General features: G+C 38.3%; 3 protein-coding genes across 3 annotated transcripts; 1 reads left to right on the top strand and 2 right to left on the bottom strand.

Moving 5' to 3' along the window:
- The first annotated feature begins 842 nt into the window (after positions 1-842).
- Mekk1 (mitogen-activated protein kinase kinase kinase 4) lies at positions 843-10798 on the top strand. The gene is made up of 18 exons (XM_077406148.1): positions 843-1043; positions 2309-2446; positions 2982-3261; positions 3458-3649; positions 3764-3954; positions 4083-4496; positions 4661-4906; positions 5117-5341; positions 5570-5986; positions 6200-6313; positions 6393-6552; positions 6618-7074; positions 7310-7678; positions 7801-7988; positions 8069-8237; positions 8319-8441; positions 8564-8715; positions 8919-10798. The coding sequence occupies exons 1-18, from the start codon at positions 961-963 to the stop codon at positions 9096-9098; spliced, it is 4098 nt and encodes a 1365-aa protein (XP_077262274.1). The 5' UTR covers positions 843-960; the 3' UTR covers positions 9099-10798.
- LOC143897459 (choline O-acetyltransferase-like) lies at positions 10796-20459 on the bottom strand. The gene is made up of 3 exons (XM_077406153.1): positions 20319-20459; positions 18168-18368; positions 10796-17790 (listed from the first exon to the last, which is right to left on the bottom strand). Exons 2-3 carry the CDS (start codon positions 18312-18314, stop codon positions 17584-17586), a joined length of 354 nt encoding a protein of 117 aa, XP_077262279.1. The 5' UTR covers positions 18315-18368; positions 20319-20459; the 3' UTR covers positions 10796-17583.
- Positions 19810-23213, bottom strand: LOC143897336 (choline O-acetyltransferase-like). The gene is made up of 5 exons (XM_077405920.1): positions 23079-23213; positions 21454-21665; positions 21181-21303; positions 20405-20609; positions 19810-19893 (listed from the first exon to the last, which is right to left on the bottom strand). Exons 1-5 carry the CDS (start codon positions 23211-23213, stop codon positions 19810-19812), a joined length of 759 nt encoding a protein of 252 aa, XP_077262046.1.
- Positions 23214-25823: the final 2610 nt, after the last annotated feature.

Raw genomic sequence — 25823 nt, 5'->3', positions numbered from 1 at the left:
CAAAATCTACCGGGAAATCTAGTCATTTAAACAACAATTTTATTCCATTAACATATATTTTATTCTATCAATTTATAAAAATTATTTCTTTTTAGATGAAACATTGTATATGAAGAGTCAACTTCTTTTCTTAACATTTTCGGTCGTCAGGCAGAATTTTACGCTTAACCCGGGAATGAGCGCCTGATTTTTTTTTTGGCATAAATGGTCACTTGGGTTGATTTTTACAACCCAATTAAAAGTCATTGTTATTAATTGCATTTTGCATATTTTTTATTCTGTAATTTATTAGTATTTGAGGACAATATGTATATGCAGATTTACTCAATGTTTTCTGAAAAAAGTAAGGCGAAACCAAAAAATATTTAAAAAAAACAAAAGAAACATAAAAATTACTGTAAGTAATGAGTTTTATTTTCTTCGAACTATTAAAAATCAGGTGTTTCCAGGTTAATAACAATTTTTATGAATTTTATACATTTATGCTTTTATATAATTTTTAACCATGCGCTGATTACTATACAAATGCGGTTTTCTATCAAAGCCGAAAACTTACTGCACGTTATATTGATAATTCAATATTATATACCGTTTGACGTAAATAAGCTTCTTATAAAACTATGGAATTTATTGCGAAAAATATTTCAAAGTTCGAACTTGGACCTTTCTGCTATCCGAAACGAGACCATTTGTCGAATAATATCTCTCTTTCGAACGTTCAACCCTCGATCTCTCGCGTGGTTCAAAAATTGCCGCGCGTCCGATATATCGGCGTTAATAATCGATATATCGGCGTTAATAATCGATATATCGTCGGCGGCGCGCCGGCGCGCCGCGCATGCGCATCGCGATTCACGGAGTACGGAGCCGCGCCGCAGAAGTCGCAGAACGAACGACGAGCGATGAGTGGCGACGACGACGACGTCGCGCGCGTTTCTCGTTTATCGTGGCGAGGTGACAATGTTGCGTCGGTCTAAGTCGAGTCGCGCCGCGAAAATCCCCGGCAACGGGTCCACCGACGACGAGGACGTCGATCACGCCAGGTGGGTGCTCGGCGGTTGGTGTCTGGCCAGCGACACGTGGCTCCGACGCGATTCGCGACGGCCGGAGGACTCCGGACTCCGGATTGACGGAACGACACCGGCGTGTCGCTCCTCATTCGTCGCTATCGCCGAGGCGCTCTTTGTTTACATACTTATCGCGCGATGGCCGAATTTGACCGGTCACGGTCAAACTATAGATCCCGGCGGCTCGGCCAGCGCGCACTGTTCGCGCCCGTCGCGTCAGCCGTCGTCGCCGGCCAGTCGCGACCGCGACTGATCCCCCGTGTTCCGTCGGGCGACGAAGCGCCGACGATTTGTCGCGCGAGACGATTACCGTCGCCGCTTCTCTTTCGTTGGTTGCTGCGAACGAATTCGTGATTCCTTGTCGCCTTTTAATAATATATTCCCGTGAAAAGAATTTAAATAAGATTTAAAAAAGAGTTTCTGTATTCGCGGTTGTTTCTTTCCTTTTTCTGTGGTAGTAATGCTCGCGCCAGAAAAAAGACCTTTTTATTTATTCGCACCAAACACCACTACTGTTTTATACAACATTTTGTATATAGTAGAGAACAACCTGTTCTCTCTCTCTCTCTCTCTTTCAGATATTAAATTATTGTAATAATTGTTACTTTGGCAGTGGCATACTTTTATAAATATAAATGTTCTACTAATTATTTTATTTTGTAATATTTTAATTTACTGTTATATCTTCGAATTTCTGTAGAATACCCCAGATAGCCAAATCAACCAAAAACGGGTTTTGCAAAAGTGTTCACTACAAATTCTGTCAGCAAATCAGTAGAAACGCAACGGAATCCGCTAACAGAATTTGACGGCAGAGTGACTGCAGAAACCGAGCAAATTCATTTATTTCAATATTATATTATGTATTTCATTTAAATGATTATGGAAAAATGACAGATTCTATACCCGGTTTTTTCTGTCAGATTCGGTCGGCGGTTTTCGCGGGCAGAATATGAGCTTAACGGGAACGTAGTTGATGCCTGTCCATCGCAATATTCTGCTAGCGAACTACGTACTAACATACCAATTCGCTTAAACGGGTTGGATACTTTATTCATAACGCTTAGTATTTTTTCCGAAAAAATCGCGGGTATAGATCTAAAATGCGTGAGAATTAACGAATTCACGATAACGCTTTATTTCTGAAGCAACGTCCCGCCTCTGCAAATTTCCCCGATGACAATCAGCGATAAACCTTCCGGCGGAAAAAACGCATATTCGATTAAATATCTTGTTTGTAGTAAGGATGATTCAGTCAGTCCGCCAAACGAGTTTGAAGATTCGCTGCATACGATGTCGGATATTTACGGACAAACGCCGCCCAGGACACGTCTCAGTCGCAAGAAGAGGCACATGAAGCAGAAGCTTTCGTCGGGCAGGTGCGTGCAACGAAGCCGCAAATTAAATCCGCGCGAAGAATTGTTGGGAATACATACGTTATAATTATTACGTATACATCAAATGCACTGCATTCGGCGCGACATTTGCGATGCATCATTTCACAGCTAAACATAAACGAATTTAACGAATAATTGTAAAATATAAAGTGCTCTACATGCGTTTTGCGATCTTAACCCTTTATAGCGCACTGGTCGCCAAATTGACCAATAAGGAACGGTCAAAATAACGATCGTTAACGTTTTTCTCCTACCAACGAGGTTGGTGAAAAAAAATAATTTAATATTTGCTTTTTCCGGGAGTCTCGCCGTATAAAGGGTTAAGACACGGAAGATATATAGAACGATTTCGGAAATTAGAAATTACATAAGAAAAATTTTCAACGTGTGGAAATCGCTTTTACGCTTATCGCGGAAAAAGTTTTCGCGATATGAATCAAGTCGGTCGCTAATTTAATTGTCATTCTTGTGTAGCGACAAAGTGTGCGAACTATCTTTAGTCTTTTGTCAATTCTAGCGATCTCAAGTCAATAGAGAAAGAGGCCAGGCCAAGGACGGCTATCCACAGGCGCAACACCCTGGACACTATCATCTTCAACGAAATGTGCGATAAAGCCGACAAAGATAACGAGGACGAGACGAAGGAGGACGCGAAGGAGGGTAGCAGGAAGTGCAAGAGAAGTTTGAAACTATTGCGCGGCAACGAAAGGGACCTGAAGCTCGACGTGGAGGCTGCCTACAACTATGCCGAGAGATACACCGGCGACGTGGCGGTATCGACGCCGAATCAAATCAAGGTTCGACAAGGCAAAGAAGTGATTTTAGATTATTGGCCGCGTTTGGAGTTGCGCCTGTGATTAGTGTACATTTAAATCGATCGATCATCTGTTTTTTCTGGCCCGTCAAACTTTATGCTGTCCCAACGCAGTCACGTTCTCACCTTTTTTGCGAACGTATTTGGCACATAGTCAAGAAATATGCTCTTCTCTTCAGGTCGAGACCAGAAATAGATTTCGCTGCCTGCGATCCAAGCCCGTTGACGTGGAGGAGAAGAAGGTGGAGCGTGAAGTCAGCGAACGGAGCGTGTTGATAAATGAGGAAAACTTGCGCGCGCAATCGCCAAGAACGCAAAGTTTGAGGGAGAGGGAAATCTTTCACGACACATTCTCTTTCTTAATTAAGTTGGTGAATATCTGATTACGAAAAAAACTTGAGCTAAATCAAATGTACTTGTCTATAGAGTATATCGTATTTATATATTCTTTATTACTGATGAAATTATTTTTTTTTGTTGCGCAGGGAAGTACAGAACGGAATTGTCGTCGCCAGATGAGTCACGAGGAGACTAGATGGCAAAACGAATTAAAGGACTTAATATGGTTGGAATTGCAAGCGCATCATGCGGACCGTAGTCTGATAGCGCAGGATGAATATCTATGTCGCCAACGAGAGGCGGTGGAGGGTTTACTTTCAGAAATAATGGAATATAGGTGAGCGGGAGCGTTTTCCTCGAAGGGAATCAATTTTGTGATATATAATAACTTTAATTAGGTATAAAGAAAAGAATAACAGCAGTTACACACCGATAGTGCTAAGAGAACGCAATTATTTGCATTAGATACGATCCCATCGCGGACATCCAAGAGGGAGGCTCGAGTGTCAGCCCTGGCGACGTTATGAGTGATCGATCCACAAATTCCGGTTCAAGCGCTAACATTGAACTGAGTATATGCCCGGGTTGTCTTTCTATGTACTGCCGTGCGTGCGCCCGTGCGCAGGGAGAAGCATTGCAGCAGGTGGAAGGTCTGCTGGCTCGCTTGGAAATTGCGGAAGCCCTGTATCCATCTTCCCATGCGTTCGCCGTTAATTACCCGTTGTATAAGAGTTCAGAGTTCACTGATAGAGTAAAGGCTATGTGTCTCTGGTACAACATGACGAAACACCACCGGTTCAAATTGCTGATACTAGGTAGATTACTCATGATGCTGCACAGCAAAAAGAAACAGGACGAGTTTAACGACTCTGGGATCAGGTACGTTGATTTGAACTTTGCTTTGGTAATACTTTAAAACTATACTATTTGTATTTGAATTTTGTTCCGTTTGTAATGTGTTTAAAACAGAAGATACCTTGGAATTTCTCTTGATGTATGTACAGAAGCTTCGGAGTTAGGTAATCGATTGTTCTTATCTTTAGTTCGCGATCTTCAGATACTGTCGATTCCGCGGAGCGACAATCCATGGTGCGGTTTGAATTACCTCAACAGGACGAAACTTCCAGTCCCTCCGACAGTAATAACAGCAACAATTCTTCGATCGGAGGTTTATCATTTATATCGCAATCACTGCCACCTACTCCGGAAACTTCGTTCTCGTGTCCTGAGGACGAAAGAATCGATCGACTCGATTTCTACTTGGTAGAATTTGATCGACACGCTTATAGGTATATATGTTTTGATAAATATATACTTAATATATTAATTTCTGCTTTTAATTTAAATTTATTGGCAAATTATTTCTTATTTAAATTATTAAAAAATTTCATGTATCTTTATTTTATTTTCAATCAATTAATTAAAATTTTAAACTTAGTTATGACGGTATAAATACATGACACGAATTATATGATGATAATTTTTGTTTATCTGTTTAGAAAATACATTGAGGATGTATTGAAAACGAGAGGTCTCAGAAAGAGTTTGAATTTCCTGGATCGACTACATACATCTATATTGAGAAAAGCTAGATTAACTTTGGAGAAAAATGACTGTGAGGGATGCGATAGTAATGCGAATGAAGAATACGAAGGTGACAGAGAATTACGACGATATGGTATTTGGAGCTCTGAAGCGAAAGAATTGAATCTACCGTCATACAGGTGCGTGGAATTTCCAATTAAAAAGGAAGAAAAAAAAGTGTAGAAAATTTTTAAGCAATGTGCTTTCTTTTGTTTTTAAGAAATTTTCAAGTACATTCTGAAATAGCTTAGAAAATTTTCCTTGTTTGAATCGAATTCAGAAGTAGTGTTGAGTATATTAAGCTATATGTTGCGCTATCTGTTAAAATAGATAGTTTAGTAAAATAATAGTCATATTTTTTTTTTCAGGGCAGCTTTTGTGTTTCTCTCGCGTGTGCCTCTGGATGTGGTTCATGAATTTTTAAGGATGAGATTGGAGCAGAAACCGGAGCAGCCGAGTCCGTTGTCGGTTCGACAGCTCATGCGAGAGCTTCGCGAGGGTCTCAGGATTGCTTGCATCCATCGCGATCGATTCGCCGCACACTCTTGTGCTGCCGTCGCCAGCGATGAAACCGGCTGTGAGTGTCTGTTCGAGGAGGATGTCAAGTACTTCGATGAGAGTCTGAGAGCTGTGTTCGAGGTGTACCTGGATTATCTTCAGCAGTGGGTGGACATGGTGCAACATGACAGTTTCCACAAAAATCTGATTATGGATGAGTGGTTGTTTGTCAAATCCATCGCTGGGAATATAAGCGATGGATACAAGATTGCTGGCGTGAAATTCTAGTGAGTATAATATCAGCTAGATAATTCTTATGTCATTCGCATTGAGAAAATAATAGAATGAACTAAATAGAATTAATAATATTAGTGTAACGTAATAATGACGAAAGTTACATTATTATTAAGTATTTTTTAATTCTTATATTTTAATTTATATTATTTTATATATTTTATATTGAAGATGTGTGTGTGTGTGTGTGTGTGTGTTTCTTGCAGTAAGATTGCGCGTACGATGATTAAACAAGTGAATGAATTTCTTATTGAACGAACTCGCGAAATCCGAGAGAATGCGAATTGCGAAGAGAAAGAGGACGATGAGTTGTCAAGCAAGTAAGAGAAAATTTGCATTTATTTGTCTCTGCTTTAATGGTTTTGTAAATTGTTTTTTCTGTAATGAATTAATGTTTAGATTCCACCTGATGTTTGTGGGCCGCGAGTGGCAAGGAATGTTTGTGGAGACTCGGGAGAAGATTGTGAAGAGTATCAATCTCGCCAAATGCTTAAAACATGACATCGAAAAATGGCCCGTTTCCGACCAGGAATTGGAAGAATCGTTACAACTGTTGAAGGTAAGATTAAATAAACGATTATATGTATAACTATTGGAAAGCTAACGTTTTTTTTTGCGCTATAGGATATTGTCCTGGATTTGAGGCATCGTATAACAATGGTGATCGAAGACTTCCAAAGAGAAGCCAACGAAGTGGAGCAATCGAATACCGAGAACGACCAAATGCCTTTACGATCGAGAATCCGCGAGATTCTCCATCAAGCTTACAAGATGGGTTTCGACTTTCACAAGGAGATGTGCAAGCTATTTTCGCTGGAAGAAAAAGTCATTCTGGCGCGGGGTTTAGTATCATTCGCACTACTATGGATGGAGTTTGTGAGAACGCGATGCGAGCGTGGCCGCGGCTTGAGGCCCAGGTGGGCGAATCAAGGTCTGGAATTTTTAATAACGGTGTGCGAGCCGTACAACACGAAGCATCTCACCGATCAGGAGTTTGAGGAGTTAAAGATGTGTATGGATCGCTGCATATCTCATGTGGTGGGAACCGTGTCAGTTACAGGATTGACGCCAGAAACAGAAAGTAATCTATAAATTTCCAATCGTTAATTTTAACTTTTTTATGATTGCTATTCATCTTTATGACTATAAGTTCAACAGAAATTATAAATATCAATTTTATTACTATAGACGTCTGTTTTATTATTTAAATTTACTAAAGTTTTTGAAACTTTATAAATAATTTGGTCCTAAAAATCAAGTTTAATTTGATTAAATGAATAGATTTTGTTACAATCATTAGCAATATTTGCTTTCAGACTTAAGAAAACTGTCGCGATCAAGAGCTTCATCGCCGTCGCCCCATGGTCGCCCTAGAACCGCGAGCATCAGCATCTCTCAGAAGCCACGGGACGCTTTGAAGTCGCCCGAACTTTCAGTCAATGCGAAGAAAGGTAATTCGCCGAGCATGGTTGACGGAAATCTCGCGGTGACAATAAACACGCCTGAGCGAGGCACGCAGAGGCACGAGAGGGTTATTCGTGCTCTCAGGAAAGTGGAGAACGAACTCGATGAAAGATTGCGGAGCCGGGAACTCATCGGACAAGTCATCGACAGGAAAGCAGTAGATAGAGTTCACATTAAGGCGAGACGAGTTACGTTCACGTGGCAACGAGGTATTAAAATAGGTATGTTTTACGATCACCTGAAATACGTAAAAGAATCATTTATCGTATTAATAGATAATTAACACTATAATATATTATAATTTTTAGTAACAATATTTTAATAAGTGAATTTTATTATGCAGGTCAGGGAAGGTTTGGCAAAGTGTATACCGTGGTGAACAATCAAACCGGTGAATTGTTGGCTATGAAAGAGGTGCAACTGCAACCTGGCGATTGCAGAGCGATCAGGCGTGTCGCCGAGGAATTACAGATATTCGAGGGAATCCAGCATCAGCATTTAGTGCGATATTACGGACTAGAAATTCATCGTGTACGATAAACATAACATAGTTGTTGTTACGATATATCAACTCGTGATTATTGCGTTATCACGATAAATTTCACTTTTAGGAGGAGATGTTGATTTTCATGGAATTTTGCGCAGAGGGAACTCTCGAGAGTTTAGTGGCAGGCAGCGGTAATGGACTGCCGGAATCATTGGTCAGAAAGTACACTCATCAGCTCCTTTCAGCTGTGGCAGCGCTGCACTCTCACGGAATAGTTCATCGAGATATCAAAAGTAGTTACATTTGAATAAAATAATCTTTTGTAAAATTTATGTTATTTTTATGCATTATATAATATTTCTTTCTTTCCGTAGCTGCAAATATTTTTCTAACAGACGAAGGTAATTGTCTGAAACTCGGCGACTTCGGTAGCGCAGTGCAGATTAAAGCACACACAACTATGCCTGGGGAACTCCAAGGCTTTGTCGGTACTCAAGGTTAGTATTTTAATTGTTATGTAGTAAAATCTCATAAATTTAAATTGCGTTTAAAAATTTAACAAATTGTTCAAAGACTTCACAATTCTTGTATTTTTAATTATCTCTTTAATTTTTTAAAGCTTATATGGCACCAGAAGTATTTATGAAGTCTGAAAGTAGTGGACACGGTAGAGCCGCCGATATCTGGTCGGTAGGCTGTTGCATCATCGAGATGGCGAGTGGAAGACGGCCTTGGTCAGATTATGATTCAAATTATCAAATTATGTTTAAGGTAATTACAATTAAATGCATTATTATAAAGTTGAAAAGTAATGATTTTGATGGTTTGAAATAACGATAAGATAAATGAAAATTTAGATGTTTAAGAATTCAGAACTGAATCTTTTTTCTTATATTTTTATTGAATTTTAAATGTTATTGAAATTTAAAATATATTAATTATTTAACTCGAGATTTTTGGTTTTTTATGCCAAGGTCGGAATGGGAGAAACACCAGCCCTTCCGAAAAATCTTTCCGCCGAAGGTATAGACCTCGTGAAGAAGTGTCTTCAACACGATCCGAAGAAAAGGTTGACTGCAAATAATCTTCTCGCGCACTCTTTCGCGCGTGGTGAGTACGAAGATGTTAACGCTGATTTAACGATGCCGCGTTAGAGTTATCAGGAGAATGTAAGTACTCACGAATTTTAATCTTTTAATTTTTTTTTAATAATAATTAGAATCTTTTTCTCACCGATCGAACAAGATATATCATAAGAAAAATCAAAATAAGACAAAGTCAATTACTTGTGATCTGTGCGAAGATATAGTTTGCGGTAAAATCTCTAAGAAGAAAAAATTTCAAACGGAATTCATATGACGTTCAATCTAGAGAGATAATATTCATATCTATGTTTCTTGTAGTGCGCGATCTCCGTCAGAGATGCAAAACTGGCTTTTGCATTCGTACTTAATCGGTAGAACTATTTTACTCATTTGTTATATTGTATTATTTGAATAATAGCGAACTCGGGCGCTTGCACTAGTGCACACTGAGTGCGCACTAAGGCTTGTTCTTAATTCGCTATAAGCTCTTCTGAGCAATCAATTATCAATCCAATGTGTCTTATTCAGCTTCAACGGCACTGTTTAAACATAATATTATGTTAAATATAATAGCCGGTAATATTTGCGGCAGGCTATACAAAGAAACAAGGCAGTCTGAAAATATTTTATCTACTGACAAAACCAGTGTAACATATAAATACTATTGTGATCATGTTACTTAAGCTTAATTATACAGTGCTTCCCAAAGTACACTTTCTTTCCATTACAATTGTTAAATGATGAGGCTAAAGATTACTAGAAACAAAGTTTTTAGCACCGAAAGTTTTAAATTAGATTTTGATGTACATATAGGTATGCAAAAAAATGTAAATAGCAAAATTTAGTTTTACAATTAATTTGAAATAAATTTTACAAAATGCCTCTAATATATATATAGAGAATCTTAGTAGATTCAATGATAAAAAGATATGTAATGTTAAAGATTAAAAATGTTATTATTAATAGTGGCGTCGATTTAATGTTTGTGAATAAATTCAATGTAGTTTTATACACCAGGATTGTCTGGTGGGAAGAAAGTGCAGCTTTGGAATATCTTTTATGTTTTTTATGTGATTTTTATGTGAGTTAGCTACCCTAGAATAACTTGAATAATTTGAGCTAAAAAAATGAAAGACTCCAAAAGCGTTGCAACGAAATGTAATGAATTTTGATTGTCATAAATGATCGCATGTATAATTTTTCACTCATTGTCAGTCGAGTGGTATATGTTTATAAAGAGTATGGTGTTTAAGTATATATAAGAATGCAGTGAAAAATATACATCTCTTTTCATTTTTATCTAAAAATATACCTAAAAATATATATACAAAATATAGTTTTATAATACTTGCATTTATCGTTTATATAAGCTTTAGCATAGTGCTGTGTATTCTTTATAAATGTATGACTGATACAAACGATAGAGGCAAGATACTTTCCATTTCGAGGATTATATCCACACCTCACCTCAATTAGTATTAAATGCGGCTGTCCGACACTCACATAACGTCAAACTTCGCATTTTCACCTGGATGTTTAGGCATTCGTGTTTAGTGCTAGTTGCGACCTAAAAAGAAGTGTGATTAATTGTAAACGTTGTTCTAAGGCACTTTTAAGGTACAAACGGCAGCTTCATGCATGCGTGTCTTATGCCTATATGTTATACGTATAATTATTTCGTAGACGAAATGACTTGTTACTATTATAAAATGGATATTCTATTTTAAATAAAATGACGAACAATAAAGAAAAGACAACGAACAACCTGATATTCCGATGGAGTTTTATTTCTGCACGAGGAAATGTACACATGTGATACAACATACTTTGACATGGGTCAATTACTTAGCGGAGGTATGCTGTGTATGCTTTCCGCGCGAACGGTAAGCCGAGTGTATTTATTTTGTTTATCTATAATCGAACGTTTTACGCACGAAGGTATATATAACTTATGCCACGATTTTTAATTCTTATCCGAGCAATCTCTTTTATCTCTTTAGAAAGATCAGTTACGCTCAAGCGTTCAGTTTATTTAACAGAAAAATATTTTTAACAGATTTGATCGAGATAATAAATAAACGTGAGCAAAAATATCGAACAATCTTTCACTCACGAAAACGAAGACGAGCTTTCAAATTAAATAGGAAACTTAAATGCTCGCACAAGAATTAAAATCAGTTGTACATGATCTAAAAGTAAAGAAAACTGTGCAAACTGAAGGAATTGTTTAAACTACTTATCAGACTTCAAATATAATATATCGAGTTTTGAACATATTTGCGTCAGAGTCTTTGTTATATACGCTTATGTATGAACTATTTCATGCGTAACGTTAAAAATATAATTAGAAATTATAGTTTGTCTTAACTTTTCAGTTTATGGTCTAGCGGACCTCGTTCTTGCTTTATATATATATATATATATATATATATATATGCATTTTTTTATTATTATTATTATTACCTATGTTCGGTTTTACGACAAAAATTTAATTTTTTTTCTAGATTTATTATATGAGAGATATATATAGAAAATGAAAGGAAATTAATATATATATGAATTAATTGTATATGTAGAATTTTTTGGATAGCAAAGTTAATAACCATGTTAATACATTATTATGCAAAGAATTGAAAGTATGAAGGACCGAAATAAAAAGCTATAATTTATATTACATAAGGAACTGAAGTCAACGATTAACTTGAGTCAATCCTCAAAAATTGGCTCCGGACAACCGTACTAGTCAGACATTAAAGTATATTATATTATAATATAACATTATTCTTATATGCGTGCCCTGATAATTCTCGTTTCAACTATATCATCTATACTTCGCATCTACACTTGCAACATTCAAGCACTGGTCGAAGAACCGAAAGCTTAATAATATACAATATATATATCCACGAAGTCTTCAATAAACACTTCAACAACGATGAAAGCCACCTTCGCCTATATAACGATTACGAGTCGCATGCGTGAATCGCCACGTTTTAGAGTAGAAAAAAAAAGAATCGTTTTTATTGATGCCTAAAAATGCAATTTGCTATGAATGTACTTTGTTCAAGTTGTCACAAGATGAGTCCTACATCTATTAACATTACAACGCTATTTTCACACGAATACGCTACAATGATATATTAATACTTTCATTTTTGTTGCGCTTCTTATCACCCTGCGACGCTAACATTAACAGTCTTAACGCATAGTTTAAAATGTGTATTCTAATAACCAACACGTTTGTGGAAACAATAATTTCTATACGTTTCACAAACTAGACACCGATACCGATTTCGCATAGGATTAATAGCTCCTTTTGGAGCTACGAGAGATTGATTCTTAAATATATATATACTAAACCAGATTATATCGCCAATCTAAATGCAGTTTCAAACGCGTGCTATTTTCTGTTTATTATATATTTTTATTGCTTTGTGGTCATCTGCTTACTCCAGAAATACATCTTTTATACCTGCCTCACTATACTTTCAACATTAAATGTATATGAGTTTCATATTTAATACATATTTAAATCAATGAATTAGTTACGAATCAATATTTAATATCGTTTTTGTGTTTCCCCAACAATATTTATCAATTTACGTGGAAATTATTTGACGTTTCAATTAATTATTGACTAAGCGAAGGCATTATTGTGTGTGTGAGTGTTTAAAAAGTCACGAATTAGAATCCCTGTTGCGATTCACGCGATACGAAACACCCCAGAAACAACGAATAGTATAACGCGCACCGATATATTTCTATTTGCTACTTAGAACTCTCGAGTTATATCGTAATTACATTCGTAAGTGCTCCTAACGATTTTTATCAGGATATATGTGATTATATCCCAGAATAAGATCGTCGCTACATTGGCTTTCGCCTGATATGCGTATGATATTCTTGGCCGCAAAGGTGCGATCACAATTGGTTTCGCGATATGTATAAGTAAAGTATACGTATATATCTCTAGTCGTACTTCCTGGCTTTAAACTATGCAGTAATAGTAGCGGCATTTGTATGCCTCTTTCTTAGAATCTAATATAGAACACCTAGCGCGCGCGTACATCGTACTTGTACAGGATGCAATTGAAACGGACGTAGGTCGCGCGTTAAAAATATATGTATAATATAAACTCTGCAATTATATAAATCCAAAGATTCATCCAATATTCGTGCGGTTCACCCTGGCGAAAAAATTTCTCATATTTTTTCAAAAATTTTTGTAAACATTGAGACTTATGAAAAATTCTGAAAAAATATACAAATATTCTCATATTTGTTCAGATTTTTACAAAAATGTATTGGTGGGAAAAATATATTTTATTACTTTGTTCTGAAAAACGTTCCAATTCGTATAAAAAAATCTGAAAAATTCTGAGCATTCTGAGAGAGTCTGAACATTTTTATAGAAATTCTGATTAATAATATGAAAAATTCTTAGACATTTTTCCACCAGGGCAACGATTTCGAGAAAGCGCTTTCAACGGCGTACGTTTTGACCGTACCCTGCATATGCGAAAACACGTTTGTACCTTTACCTTCAGCAGCGGAGGGCCGAAGCTTGCTCCCTTTTCTTCGATATGACTTTCGACCAATGCTGTAAAAATGCGGGTGTCCGTTGTGGACAACGTTTCGTGTTCTTACAACACCGATGCGTTTCGAAATTCGTCGGAAATTAAGTAAAGGAAGTGCCTCGACGCTCTCCGCCATCGAACGTACACAAAAAAAATAATGCTGTATAAACAGCATATATTAGATCTAATTGGCAATAATCTTGTTAATTCAATAACAGTGAAACAAACACTTATTTTATTAAAACAAGAGCATGACGTATTGAATTAACAACATTATTTCCAATTAGATTAATACTATATATTAATATAGATACAACATTATTTTTTCTATGATTCTCGAATGCGCGCGTTGTCGTAATATACACGCATATCTTCTTTTCTATTCCTTTCTCTAACAATAACGAGGCACCGCGTGCTCTCTCGTACTTTTCGCGATTAACTTTCGTAAAATTCGTGTAACTCTAACGTAACAACAAATCGAATAATGATAACATAGATAAAGCTCAACAAGGAAGAACTAGAACGACGCGGAATTCCTTCAGGGCTAACTTAGGAATACGAGAACTGTCCGTAACTTTTAATTGCAGACCCACCGACCCACTTTCTTTAAGAACCTAACAAATTTAACGTAATAAAGCTAAAACTCGAGTCCGGATGACTTCATAAAATATGAATAACACGAATAAATCTATCGCATTTAACGTTAACAATACTTTTGCGAGAACATGAGATACGAAGATGAGGGAGATTCGATATATAACAAAGTCGCAGGTAATTTTTTTACTTTCAGACGCGCAAGAAATCGATCGTGACAGGTCAGATGAAATGACAGATCGCGATAAGATATATGATATAACAGATCGAAAATTTTCGATACAAAGTATCTTTTTTTTTGGTGTACAACAATGCATTATTTTTTTTCATATGAATTTGACGATGGAAAAGCCCCGTTCAAAGGGGCTTTTCCCACATTTTTTCTATCAATTAATTATATCTTAATTAACTAGAGGAACTATCGAGAAGCTAACTAAACACTAAACGTTGATATTTAAAAACTTTAGCTTACAGCCGCGACTTTATCTAATAGAGATGACGCCTCTCGATCAATCGCTGTTACAACTACACACAAGCACACGATGCTTATTGATAACAGCAATATCCCAGTACGAGAGGACAAGGCGAGCGCGACAGATCGCCTAAAATTACCTAAATCGCGGAGTCGAAGAAATGCGGATTCGCCTCCGTATTCAACGAATCAAACATATATATTATATATTGTTCAGAGAAATATATGGGATCATGAGAGGTACGATGGAACGATACTACGCGTATATATCTGATATGTATTTGATATTTATAGATAGATATGCGATAGATTTTTATAAAGGCATAATCTTTGTGAAGAAATATAGGATATCTCGTTTCTAGTTTCTATCATATTATTTTTCATATAGATTCTTCAGCTAATTTAAAATTAAATTTTTTAGCGAAAACATTGAGAGGGATCGTCGCTTTATCGCAATCTATGGATAAGCATTTAACGCGCGCGCGCGCGCGCGTTGCAAAACAAACTCAAGCTTCTGTTAAAGTTAAGTTACTTAAGTTTATTTAAAATTAATCGATCTTGTTATTTATCTTCCTTCGCTGAAACTAAGTTCGCGTCATTTATATATCTTTAATCACTGATTATTCAAGAGCTACAAGTGCTTTGATATGATTGAAAAGTAGACTTTTTAAACGAGTTAAAGAGTTAAATAATATAGAAATGTGGGACACACTTGGTATATTCTTAAGAATTCTCATTTAGAAATTCTCATTTGGCTCTCTGTCATGATCCCATTAAAATGAACAATAATACGTAAATATTAAATATTATCAGATCTAGCGCGAGCGTAACAATGCATGAGAATCGCGTCGGGCGATAAATTTTTCTAAATTGTGCAGAGCTGGAGAAATCTGTTTCCTCCCGTTTTTTTTTGTGAGGTCAGTATATACCAAGATTTGGGACCGATATCATCTCGAAGTTTACTTTCTTGTGTTTGAGGCATTAAAATCCGATCTCAGCAGAATTATATTATACTACAGCTACCATTATGTTATACTTATGTACAGAGTATCCCAAAATGACTGTATGTCTTTTTCCGAATCTCTCGCCGATTTGGAATCTGCAATTTTTCCTTAACAAAAATGTGATATTTATGATTTCCGATCGATTAATCTAGTCCTAGCAAGCTAATCTTTAGAATAAAAAATAAATGATTAATATACAGATTTTGGTCTTTTATTTTTTATCTTAAAGCCTTTAGCTTGCCAGGATTCGAAGATTAATCTATCAAAAACCAATAAAGATAAATAAAATTTGGAAAAGTGATAACTTCCATCAACATTTTCGCCAAAGAAAAATTGTTTTCCGAATTGGCCAAGAGGATTGCGATTGAGAAAACGTTCAATAATCCTCCGAGAGAAACCGCACAAATATTGTTACATATTAATGACACATACATAATCACTATTACGTTAATTACACGTGCGACTTTGTCGAATCAACCGTATGTATATAGTTATAGTCTTATCGGTCGCAAACCCTGGCACGGGGTAGACAGCTATGGTAAATCGTAGGGGGAGTAGAAGATAGACAGATAGAGCTATACCGTCGACGATCGATCGGCTCTTGACGAAGTCGAGCGATGCGATCCGCCGACCTACCTAAGAATTGGACAAGAGTTTACTGTGCGGGCGCCAACATACGTACGATTGGCCACGTTTAAAGTGTTTCTGGCGATGAACGAGTCCCGCGCGCTGGAAAGCTGTAATAACTGGTAATAACAACTGTAATAACTGTTGCGATAACTGTAATAGCAACCACATGGAATGACAAAAGTTCAAATGGATTCCTAAAAAGAAGACTGGGGCAAGTCGGTCGTTTGCGAGAACGCTTTGCAATGAACAGAGCAAGAAGAGCGCGAATTGAGCTTTATCTTCTGGGTAAACTTCAAGCTTTATCCTCTTCGGAAACTCGATTGGAGAAAAAGATCTGGTGATGCGTTATCTTTCTTCGGCTTTTCGACCAAGAGTACGTAGTAATTTTTATCGTTTCAGCGATTTTTCCAGCGCCCGGGCATAACGCTCGAATAAACTTTATTCTTCCCCTCTCTCTCCTGGAGCGGACTAGAGTTTTAAAACGACCGATCGATCTATAACATACGACGCCTACTATACGACTACTGCTGAAGGATTTTTAATTCGCTGTCACTGCGAAGATTATGTAAACGCTCAAGTGTGTGTGTGCGTGTGTGTGTGTGTGTGTGTGTGTGTGTGTGTATGCGTTTTGTACATACTCTTTTAGAAAACGGACAACGAGAGATTCGCTAATACCAGCCCATACAACGAAGGACACCTTAAGAACAAGCGCGCTTCGCCGACGCTTCTCCTCTTCGCTAATTTTCCTCTCTATCTTCTTTTTTTTGTATATTCTCCAGAGATTATACAAAGATTAAACCAAAAATATACCTGAAAAGTTGTGCGAGAACGAATTGATAAATCTCTCTTGGACTCGCGACAATTAAGTTATACTTTCATACATGACTTCATGCAAGGGTGCTTCGAAAGTCGTGCTCTCCACTTCGTTCGAGACGGAGTAATCGACTGATTATACCGCGGGAAATTAAACGATGATATGTGAGGACGAAGAATGCCGCTTTGTATTTACGCGACTTTTCCCGAATGGAGTACGTCGAGAGACATATCGTGAACGAAGGAGAGTATGTTCCTCGACGCCATTCGATCGTGCATCTTACGGGTTCGATCTGCGTATCCACAGCGTAACGAACCACCGCATCGTGCGATGCGCGAAGCTCGACGATCCTCTGATGTTTCACCCCTTCACGTTTCCCCGCCGGGATCGGCTCTATCGGAGAAGAGCTGCGCTGCGTTTCGCGGCTCTATGTTTCGCGAGAAGCTGTCGCTTCGCGCGTCTATCACTTCTTCGAATTCTTTATCATAGCCGCCATGTCCCGCAGGCTCTGCTCTAACGTTTGCGCGAATTGCATCGCGCTGGTCCTGCCGTCGCTGTGGAAGGCCGAGACCGAGAAGATGAAGCCGTTCTTCCTCACGTTGTAGGCGCACCCGTAGCCGTCCGGCACCACCGGCCCGTATCCGGCGATCACGTCGTTTTTCGTCGTTACCTGCGGGACAGATCTTACCTTCATTTCAAGCGTCACGTTGTTAGTCAACAAAAATGTATCCCTGTCCTTTTTAACGTCGGCGCATAGACTCATGTCAGTCGCCGCCACTACTGAGCTAAGGATAAGATGTATCTTTATTTCTTTTAGCGTAAATGAAGGAATTAACGAATCGAAAGAGACATTTGAGTCTCGCGGAATGTATATGTCGCAAGGATTTCGTGTAACTTGGTTTTTTTTTGCAAAATTTCTAGGGAATCCAAAAATCGGGATATTGTGAAATATGCATTCATAACTAATTGAAAGGCAATCGTGTCACAAATTTTGCAAAATTGGCGCCGATGACGGCTCGAGCCGGTGGACCGACCCTGATCACTGACCTGTGACGTCGAGAGGGCAAAGTGATTAACGATCGCGTAAGCCTCGTCCGTGAAGATCTCCGGGATCGGCTCGCCGGCCTCCTTCGCCACGTAACGCAGCCCCATCAGGTGGTTGTCGATACCCTGGCCGTGTATGTTGTCGTTCATCTCTTTCGTCTGCCTCTGCACCGCCAGGTCGAACAGCTCCTTGATCCTTTCCGCCTGGGGAAGCGAGCCGGAAGCAACGTTCAATTGAATCCATCGCGATTCGCGTCTTCTTTCGACGAAAGATTTTCCCGATCACACATATCGAAGATCGACAAAGAGAAGCTCGGAGAAATCACAAAGGGAATCGGTACGCTTTATTGATTTTAACAAGACGGATTTGCTACTCCAATAAATTTCTTAATGAATTTTGAACCAATCTTTCTACATCTCATGCTAATTTGCACCGTAAGTTCCTTTTCATGATATTCCGATTTTAATGAACAGAATTTTATTTTTGCAGCTATATACTATTTTGTGAAGTAGACGACACTCAGTGACGAGCTTATTGCTTTTGAAACACCGTGGTGAAAAGCAACATCGAGCGTGAAGATAATTGGCGTTCGTTAAATCAGTTCTTGAAACGTGTGTTAAATAAAATTCAAGAAGTGGCAAATTAAACAAATAAATAATGCAAAAGATAAGTTGATAATTTCTTTAAAACAAGAAAAATGTGCTTGCGGGGATCAACTAGTCGAACAAATCAATCAAATTTGAAAACTATAATTGTAAGAATTTCGAAAACGTAGCCGCGCATTTTTTGAAGGGATATATCTTTGTAGAGAGTTCAGCTTACTATGAACAGGAAATGACGACGAGCGAGGGAAAAAAAGAGCGGCTGAGACAACATCTCCGCTAAAGGGGAAACAACCGAGGTAAATGAGAAACAACAGCTCGTTGCCGCAGTATTTCCCGTACGAGGGTGAACCGCGTAAGGGAAACAAACGGAGTATTCCCGCGAAACCTGCCCGGGTGCCTCTCGAGGATCGTGCAAATACTCGATCGCGAAGGACAAGCGAACTGAGCCGGCGGCCCGGTCTAATTGATTGCCTTTTTCTCGGGGGGGGGGGGGTTCCCTATTTTTTCTTTTGTCCGGCCAAACTTGCGGATCTTACACGACAAACGGTTTTTGTAACGGCGGTTTTCCTCTTTTGGAGCTTTTGTGCTTTGAGAAAATATAAACGCACGGAGAGACAGAAGCGTTATCTATAGATACAATTTGAGCGTTTTTCAATATAACTTAAATTAAAAAAATTACATATAAATAACGTTTACTAATACAAGAACTCGTACATAACATTTCTACACACCGATGGCTTCGTGCACCTTATAGATAAAGATCAGCTGAAGCGTAGTGTAGTATATACATATACGTAAACGTAACGTATGTCGATACAAAATCATATAATTGTAAAAATATCACATAAACGTATCGTATGTCGGTGTAAAACCATAATTGCATCAAGAATATCACATAAACACACATAACTGTCCAATGAACGGCGAAAATAGATTGTAACAGAAACGATATGACGTAATCTAAATGAAGATAACGTATAATTTTTTATAATAATGTAGGACAAGATACTTTATAAACGGAAAGAAAACAACGTGGATATTATACCGAAATCTTCTCGTAGGTGGGTGCATTTGGCAATGCAAATGGGCAATACGACCAACCGCTGAGAAACTTTTTGTAGCACTGCAAAAGACGCATCGTGATATATATGAACGAATTTGCTACGTAGTAGTTACTACGTAGTAAAAATACTCGAAGCAAGATTTTTGAAAATAGCGTTTTTAACCGGCGATTTATCGAGTCGTGAAAATTTTGTAACATCGTATCGTCCGTTATTTTCAACATTTAATCTTCTCGAGACCAGCGCATATCCAGCAAAATTTCGCTAAGGTTTCGTTATCTTGCGCAAACTGTCCTAATTAAATTAAATTATCCTAATTAAATTATTATCATAAAAAAATATCATAGAACTTAATACGCAAAATAATCCATACGAAATAAAATTTATTTGTATTTACAAAACAAACGGCAAGGAACGCTTCGGGAATCAAAGCACTGGCGAGATTGGAGTAAAGTAAAAGTATATAGGTAAACGCATTCCGCTCGACCTTGTCGCAGTTCTGTCGAGTGTACTCGAGCTGTGTGTGTTACACGACACGAGAATCGCATAGGAAAAATGCCAAGTTTCAGTTACACTGTAAATGGTGAACTGAACTCTTTTGGGGCTCTCGTCCACGGCGTTATTCGGCTGATTCATCTGGCTGTGCGGATCGCCCTGGCACATGGCCTTCGCCCACGCCAACGCTTCCGGGCTAGCCGCCCGGATGCAGTCCACCCGGCCCAACGCGAACCTCCGGATACTGGCGCTCTCGTAAGTGGCCACCAATCTCCCGTGGAGTCTGCGAACACCGCGAGATCATGACGGTGAAACGGCGACGATTTGGCGCGGTTTCAAAAACTTATCAACAACTGCTGCGGGCTTTCTCCACGTGATAGAGAAATAGAAAAAAAGTCTTTCATATAAGATTCTATTCCGAAATCTAATTTTTGCTATCAAATTGCACAGAAATATAATACTTTTAACCCTAGCTGGTCACATTTTCGAGTCCTTAACTCGCCACACTCTGGTACGTGTAGACCACTTGACTTTGTCGCAGTGTCATTTTCATTTTAATTAATACATAATATTTTTAAACTTGTAATATAGGAATTGGAAGAGCAGAGTTTCAATAAGATATTTATGATAATATTAGAGGGTGATTTGAGTTTAAATTGAACTTATCGTAAGGAAATGTGAAAACTAGGAATCCGAAAAACGTTCAACGGTGAACTGGACCGGAATGTGACGAGCTAGGGGCTAAAAACGCACATACGCAATCCGCGCGCGAACGAATCAACGAGAGAAAACAGTTTTGTGTGTGAAATTTTGAAGTTAAAGGAGAATTCTTCATCACTTCCGATATACTTCACCTGAAATATGTAAGCTGAAGCGCCAATTGTATGTACGCGTCCGGACTGACTCTGCAGGCTTTCACAAACTCCTTCGAATAGTCTTTGAACCACAGAATACAGAGGTCCAAATCTTCGACCAGTCTGAAAGACGAGAAAGAAATATATTACAAGTGCAGATTTATAAACGTATTTAACGGTTAATTTTTCAAAATCAATTTTCACAAGAATTGGATTTGCGGTCGCAGATGAACAAACGAGCTTTCCGTGCGGTTCTTTTTCTCTTTTACTTACGCGTCGAAGTTCATCATGGCTTCTCGGATATCGTTCAGACTCTGCTCGGTGAGGCACCATTCCAGCTTTTCGGGCGCCGGCAGATGCGAGGGCACCAAATTCTCGTCCGGCGGCGACATGGAGTCCACCTTCTCCGTTATTTCCTCGAACGCCGCGAAGACGGCCGATGCCTCGCCGGCGGAATGCTCGTACGTCAATCCCCACATTCCGTCCTGTGTGTGCAAAAAACGATTATTGATAAAAAAAAAAGGAGCAAGACATAGTTCTGGGGTAAAAGCTCTAACAATAAGTACAAACGAAAAAATTGTACAGAATTCTGCTTCATTCATGTAGAGAAATAACAATCCTTTTTGAAATGTTGAAATGTAGAAACAGAAACAATGAATGAAATTTGTGGAAAATACAACGTATGTATATTAGGTAAAGCCAGTGACATTAAACGCAATTGATATTAAACTGCATTATAAATGTTAATTATATATTCAACTTCACGAAAATTAAAAAAGGAATATTTTAATGAAAATACACACACACACACGATCTAATAAATATGGATAATACAGAAATACGCAAGAAATGTTATGTATGTATCAAAAAATTAAAATTTATAAGTCAATATTCATCGTTAGTATTATACAAAGTCCACTATTGTATGACCGTTTGTCTATGATTTATAAATATTAATTACAAATATTGTTATTATATCGAGCACTAATAAATGACATGCAAACGGCTAAAAGAGAGGAAACGATCGATCAAACAATCTCGTTCGTTTACGCAATGTGATTAATAAATAAAATGAAGCTATAAAGATGTCTCCCGCCGCGAGAGATTAATTAGCCGATCAATCGTAAATGAGACGCGATGCGGAGATAGACACGAATGCGCGGGACCATTTTTATCGTCTGTGGAAATGTTTCGACGAGGAAGGGGTTAAACACATTCCGTCGTGCGGCATATGAAAGCGCGCAACGTGTGTCGTGCCGCAACGTCGCGGCGCGGCGCGGCGGTTCACGAACGGCGATTTCGCCCGTGAACCCTGACACCAATCAAATCGAAGAGTCATCTTGGAAACGGTGAAAGTGATAAGTGCAATTCGGCCGAGCGCGTCCGCGGAAAACATACCGTCGCGAATTGTTGTCTGGTTGATTGCCGGGTTTTTCGGAAAAGTTGCTCATTTGGCATCGCGCTGTGCGTTTTTCCAATTTACATATGATAGAGAGCTCCGTCAAACGACGCTAATCGTGCCGAGCTTGATGGATTTCGATCAGATTACAATAAAAAATATTGAAAAATTCGATTCCATTTACTTCACTTCAGTTCACTTCAGAATTGAAGAAATTAAATTTTTAATTGATCTGAAATACCTATATATATATATATACCCTCGTACTTTTCATATCTCAGAAATTTTTATTGGTTTTCGTAGCAATTTGCAAATGAGCGAAGTTGTGTTTTTGTTTTGAGGCAGGAAAAAGAATGATGAAAGTTACATAATTTAAGTATAGCTTCTCATTGTGCCAATAAAACTTACGTTATAAATGCGAAACCTAGCTGAGCGCATTTATAGGTCCGAGGATCGACGGCCGGCTGTAGCAGTTTAAACGTACGTCCGTTAAACATACCTTGCCGAGGATAGCGTGGAAAGTTTTGTCGAACCAGCGATTCGCGCCCAAGTGCCGAGATCCTCCGCCGTGAAGAGCGTGATGAAGCACGTTCGCGTAATCTCGGTCGCCGATCCATCGGTCCTCCTTCTTCATGGGATTGTTAAATGTGGTCGGCAGCACGTCGTCGTCGATGCAAACGACGCAAAGACAGCGCTCCAGCAGCTCCAGATTGTGACGATTGCGCTCGTCTAAAAGTCGTTTTGCAGTCCCGTTAATTCGGGCGACAAATCAGCTTCGGCGATAGCGATTTTCGCATCCCGTAGCATCCGCGTGTGTTGCATGATATTACAAAAAAACGATAATAAAGAATCGCTGCAATAATAATGGGAATCAAATGAAAATTTAGAAAGTTTACGGAAAAAAAGGATTTGCTATATTATATAGGGACAATTGGGACAAGTAACATCCCAGGTAGCAGACAGTCGTCATAATGACGTGATTTTTACGTCATTTTATGACGTATGTTACGTCATTTATTCCTAGAGTTTAACGTAAAAATGACGTATTTTACACGGTCCTAAGTCACATCCCAAAGACGTCATTTTCTGACGTTTTATTGACGGCAAAAATAGGTCCAATGTACGACATACCGGTTTCTAGAAATGTTTTTTATGAAATTAAAATTTTAAAATGTCTACTTGATAAACGTTTATAAAAATATGTTCTTTTTCTTTATTTAAGAAAAAAAAGCTTTTTTAACTGTTTCGTTACATGCCATGTGCATATAGCCGCTCTCTCAAGGCGGTCACCCATCCTAGTACAGTACCGCGTCGGAGTCGCTTGACTTCGATGATCCAGTGGACAGTGACGATCTTCTCACCCTGATGCTTCCTTATTAACTGTACTTGTGTATAACAGGTACATCTTTAAAGTGTTAAAAAATTATGTAATGATATCTTCTTGATAGTTCTAACACTGCATGAAGTAGTTGTCAAAAAACTATAATTACACACGCAACTAGATCCACTTATACCATAAATTCACCACGTCAATCATAAAGTTACGAAACACTTTATAAATGTAGGAATATACCTGTGAAAAATATTGTGAAAAATATGTCATTTTTACGTTAAACTTTAGGAATAAATGACGTAACATGCGTCATAAAATGACGTAAGAATCACGTCATTATGACGACTGTCTGCTACCTGGGTAGTCAATTAAACGTCTATATAATGTCATTTTACAAAGTCTTTTTGACGTATTAAAACATGACTTATTCGTCATTCGTCACTTAATCGACGAATGACGTTACTGATCAATTATGACCAAATATTGACGTCAAAATGACGAGTGCTTGCTACCTGGGATATCTTTTGCTGCGAGAGCTAATTAATTTAGCAATAGTAGCAAAACTTTTTGCTGTTGCAACAAAAGGTTTTGCTACTATTGCTTTAATTAGCTCTCGCAGCAAAAAATGTTAGTTATCCCATATTTAACTATATAATTTTGCTATAATAGCAAATCCTTTTTTTCCGCGTTTGATTCCATTTAGTTCACTACGGATTTGAATATTAGATGTTAAAATTTTGATCAGAAATATCTATACGCTCGCATGATTTTTACATCTTAAAAACTTCCATTAATTTTCACAGCGATGCGAAGATGTCTGCGAGCTCGTCCCTTTTCATTTCGACGCGCGATCAAATTTATGTAACACAAGCTAGTCTAAGTATAGCTTTATCGTGCAAAACTTTTACCTCGTAAACACGAAACTTGAGCGTATTTACAGGACGAGATCTATTAGAACGAAACGGCCGGGATCTTGCCATATTAACGAGAGCTACAATCTCTTCGTTGTCTTCGCGACGCTCCTGCCTTTAATTAATCAACGGCGAACGTGGGTCGCCGTTAGCTCGTTAGCGTCGGCCGTTCATTCGATTTGCAGGCGTAGGTGGGTCGTAGGTTCTCGTTGAGCAAGGTCGGGTTAGGGAGTTAATGGGAATATTGCGAATATTGGCGAAGCGCGGTGAACGCGACTGAATAATTATACCGAGGGCACGTGGCGACGAGGGTCGCCCGAAGGTGGGCGAGCTACTTTTTGGATAACCGGATTATCATATTTCCCTCTCTTTCTTTCTCTTAACGATAAAATAAACTGTAAGTGCGGAGCTTCGTGAATAAATCGTTTAACACTGACAACGGATAAAATTACGAGGCACGAGGCGTTTATTTCGCACATGGCGCACAATGACAGATCTGGAGAGAAAAATCAAAAAAATCAACCATGACGCATGATGACACGTAATTATTTTAACAATTTGGAACGCGCTGCATCGCAACGTAAAGCTGAACTAATTGTGTTTTTATTCCTTAATAAAAACCAAACGTTACAAGCGTTATGGATCAATAAAGCTTTTTATCTCCTCTGCCAGTTTCTATAAAGGTGACAGTAGCGATACACCCGAAGAGAGAGAGAGAGAGAGAGAGAGAGAGAGAGAGAGAGAGAGAGAGAGAGAGAGAGAGAGAGAGAGAGAGAAGCTCGACGCGATAAAAACGTGAGATTTTAAGTTTTTTTTTTTAAATTTAGAGACTCACACCAAATTCACTCCAATTAAACCGCTTCAATATTTATCTTTATTAATTGTAAAAGTTTAGGCAATATTTTTTACAAGCGCGCTGCTCTCCTTTTAAAATCCGCTGCACGAAAGAATTTCTAAATCAGGCGCTTAAAGCACGATGTTCTCTTCGCGAATAGGATGC

The sequence above is a fragment of the Temnothorax americanus genome, unplaced genomic scaffold, assembly GCF_048541705.1.
Source record: "Temnothorax americanus isolate GAGA-0224 unplaced genomic scaffold, ASM4854170v1 Scaffold20, whole genome shotgun sequence".
Lineage (NCBI taxonomy): Eukaryota > Metazoa > Arthropoda > Insecta > Hymenoptera > Formicidae > Temnothorax > Temnothorax americanus.
Note: the sequence above shows the minus strand (reverse complement) of the source record. Positions and strands in the feature narration are given on the sequence as shown.